Below are 2,893 nucleotides of genomic sequence, written 5' to 3' on the forward strand. Positions count from 1 at the left end.
AGTAGCTGGGACTACAGGCGCCCGCCACCTCACCCAGCTGGACTAGCCTTTTCAAAGACAGCATGGAGCTGAACCCCACAGGGTCACTGCTTCCATCTAAACATGGAAGAAATAAATCACTCTTTTGGAGAAGGACATGGAGGGAAAAGTACATGATCCGTGAAAAGTCCCAGTGCACCCTAGGACAGCACTGTTCTCTGAAATGAGTGAGTGGGTGTGTGGTGTGTGGTGTGTGTGTGTGTGTTCCAACCCAAGCTGCCTCACCTTCTGCTACTTGGGACAACACTAGGCACACATATGCTCCAGCTCACCGCCATGCTACTGCACTTTACTAAGTGGGTTGGCTCTAGCCCAAGACACAGCTCAACCCCTGTGCCTGTCTCCCTGAACAAGGAAAATGCTCCAATGACTTTCAGCAGCCACCACAAATATGCCCCTGACTTCATAATCTTACGTGGTTGAAGTGTCTGGGGAGATGTTCCAAATACGTCCCGTTCCTTCCAGCCAATGAACGGTTTTGGCTAAACGTAGTGTGTGTTTGTGATTTTGTGCTTACAGATTTTTCTGGGGGAAGAGAGTTATCTTTGTTTCTAAATTTAAATCCAAACTAAATTAAATCGTTGTGGGTTCGTCCAATCAGCTCCTCGGGGAATTGGCCGGGAGGGGAGCCTGGGGGAGGGGAACGGAGCCATGCGGGTTTTCTGAAATTCACCCTTCTCTAAATATCTATCTAGAAGCGTATTTTTCTAGCAAGGTTTACTTTACTAATAGTGAAAAACATCTTTGGTTCTTAGCCCATTCTCCAGATAAGCATTTATACCTGGAGCTTGGGCTCTATCCAGGGAATATCTGAGTTTTGATGCTGTTTTGTGATCATAACCAGCTTCCAGCCTCTCCTGAGACCCCACTCCAAATGACTCAGTGTCTTCAACCCCCGATGTTAAGAGCAAAAACAGAACTCCAGGCTGGTGGGCTTTGACTGAGAGAGATCCCATAAGAAGCCCCCGTTTGGGACACGTGGATTCCAGGGTTGCTGTCCATTGGTGGGCTTCTAAGGAGATCTCAGGAGCTACCCCTGGTGCCAGCCCAGTCATCTCAAAGCACACAGGAATTTGTTCCCTGGCAGTGACACTAGCAATCCCTCCCCTAGGTACATTTCACTAAAGTTCATAAAAAAAAGGTGAGGGAGCCTGTGGCTTGGTTACCTGTAGACATGCTTTCCCCGGGGGACATGCCATCTAGCACGGGGGGCTCCGTGGACTGTGGACTAGAGGCCGAGAGGTTGACTGTGGGAGGCTGAGGAGGCGGCAGAGTAGGTCTCTGTCGGGGCTTAGGAGTGGGCCGCGATTTGCTCAAAGTGCTTGTAAAGACAGAAGGAGAGGCCAGGGGAGGAGCTGCAGCTGGGGAGAGCTGGCCCGAGGCCAAGGAGTACCCCTGAGGGTAGCTCAGTCCATAGGGCGAAGGGGTGCTGGGCGGGGTGGGGGACAGGCTGACTGGGGATGGCTGGCCAGCAGACTGGTCTGCTACAGCCCCCGGCTGGCCAAAGGGGACCTTGGGTGGAATTGGTGCCAGCTTCTTTGAAACTGAAAGAGAAAACACAACAACAAAACACCAAGTTGTTAAATGAAGCCACTGTGGGGCCTGTTCACACACCGTTCAGCGTTCAAAGCTGTCCCCACCTCCTGCCCCTCGCCACCCACCCACACCTCCCTGCCCTGCCCCCTGGCCTCTCGCCACATTGAGAGCACCCAATACAAGTTTTAAAAATTAACCTAGAATTGCAAGTTTTCCTATCTTGCCATCTGTTAACTAATTTCTCCTCCTCTTTTCTGGATTTCTGCCCTGATCTACACATGCACACCCAGCCAAACTAGAGAACAAATTTCCCATCCACAGGAGTGGGCTGCCTTCCCAGTGGTGAGACATATTGCTGCTACACTCAGAGCAAGAGTGAGTCAGCGGGGCAGGGTCCAGCACAGGATGACTCCAGTTCAATTTGCTGTAATGGACAGTGGAGCCCTGACCCAGGGGCAGGTCCTCGGGATGGAAAATTGACTTTTGGCTGAACCTGTCCAGTGGTTTCTGGCTCCCCTAACAATGATAGGTGAGCAAATCCTCCAGCCACACAACCCCTGCTCCTCCATTACTTTATATGCTGTGCCTCAATCCTGCATCCTTGCTGCTGAGGCTTTCTTCTCATTCTTGTTCTTTTCTTTCAAGAATTGTACCCTCTGGTCTGTGGATTGACTGCATTTTTCGTTGTGTTTTTTTTTTTTTTTTTTTTTTGAGACGTAGTTTTGCTCTTGTTGCCACAGGCTGGAGTGCAATGGCATGATCTCCACTCACCACAACCTCCGCCTCCCGGGTTCAAGCAATTCTCCTGCCTCAGCCTCCCGAGCAGCTGGGATTACAGGCGCCCGCCACCACGCCCATCTAATTTTGTGTTTTTAGTAGACACAGGGTTTCTCCATGTTGGTCAGGTTGGTCTTGAACTCCCAACCTCAGGTGATCTGCCCGCCTCAGCCTCCCAAAAGTGCTGGGATTACAGACATGAGCTACCGCGCCCGGCCAATCGATTGCATTTTTCAAAGCACATCACTGCCCTGACCCCCTTTGCCTTACCTTCATTTCCCTTTTCCCAATCACCCTCTAGGATGACAAATCCATTATACCTTTAATTGAAAATGAATTGGTAAAGACAACAAATTCAAACGTCCAGGAGATACTTGATGAGCAAATATCTTTGAGATAGTGATCACTAACCTGTTAGGCTTAAGTGAGGACTGGCTGTGTGCGGGTCTGATTCCTTTTTTTTTGAGACAGAGTCTTGCTCTGTCGCCCAGGCTGGAGTGCAGTGGCGCAATCTCGGCTCACTGCAAGCTCCGCCTCCCGG

General features: G+C 50.6%; 1 protein-coding gene across 1 annotated transcript in view; it reads right to left on the reverse strand.

Moving 5' to 3' along the window:
• The window catches only part of ARHGAP44 (Rho GTPase activating protein 44), a 208,936-nt gene that overhangs the window by 5,707 nt on the left and 200,336 nt on the right, over window positions 1–2,893 (reverse strand). Inside the window, exon 21 of the mRNA XM_011933290.1 lies at window positions 1,206–1,583. Coding sequence (XP_011788680.1) covers window positions 1,206–1,583 — 378 coding nt within the window. The remainder of the gene's footprint in view (window positions 1–1,205; window positions 1,584–2,893) is intronic.

This window comes from Colobus angolensis, unplaced genomic scaffold (genome assembly GCF_000951035.1).
Source record: "Colobus angolensis palliatus isolate OR3802 unplaced genomic scaffold, Cang.pa_1.0 Scaffold125, whole genome shotgun sequence".
Taxonomy (NCBI): domain Eukaryota; kingdom Metazoa; phylum Chordata; class Mammalia; order Primates; family Cercopithecidae; genus Colobus; species Colobus angolensis.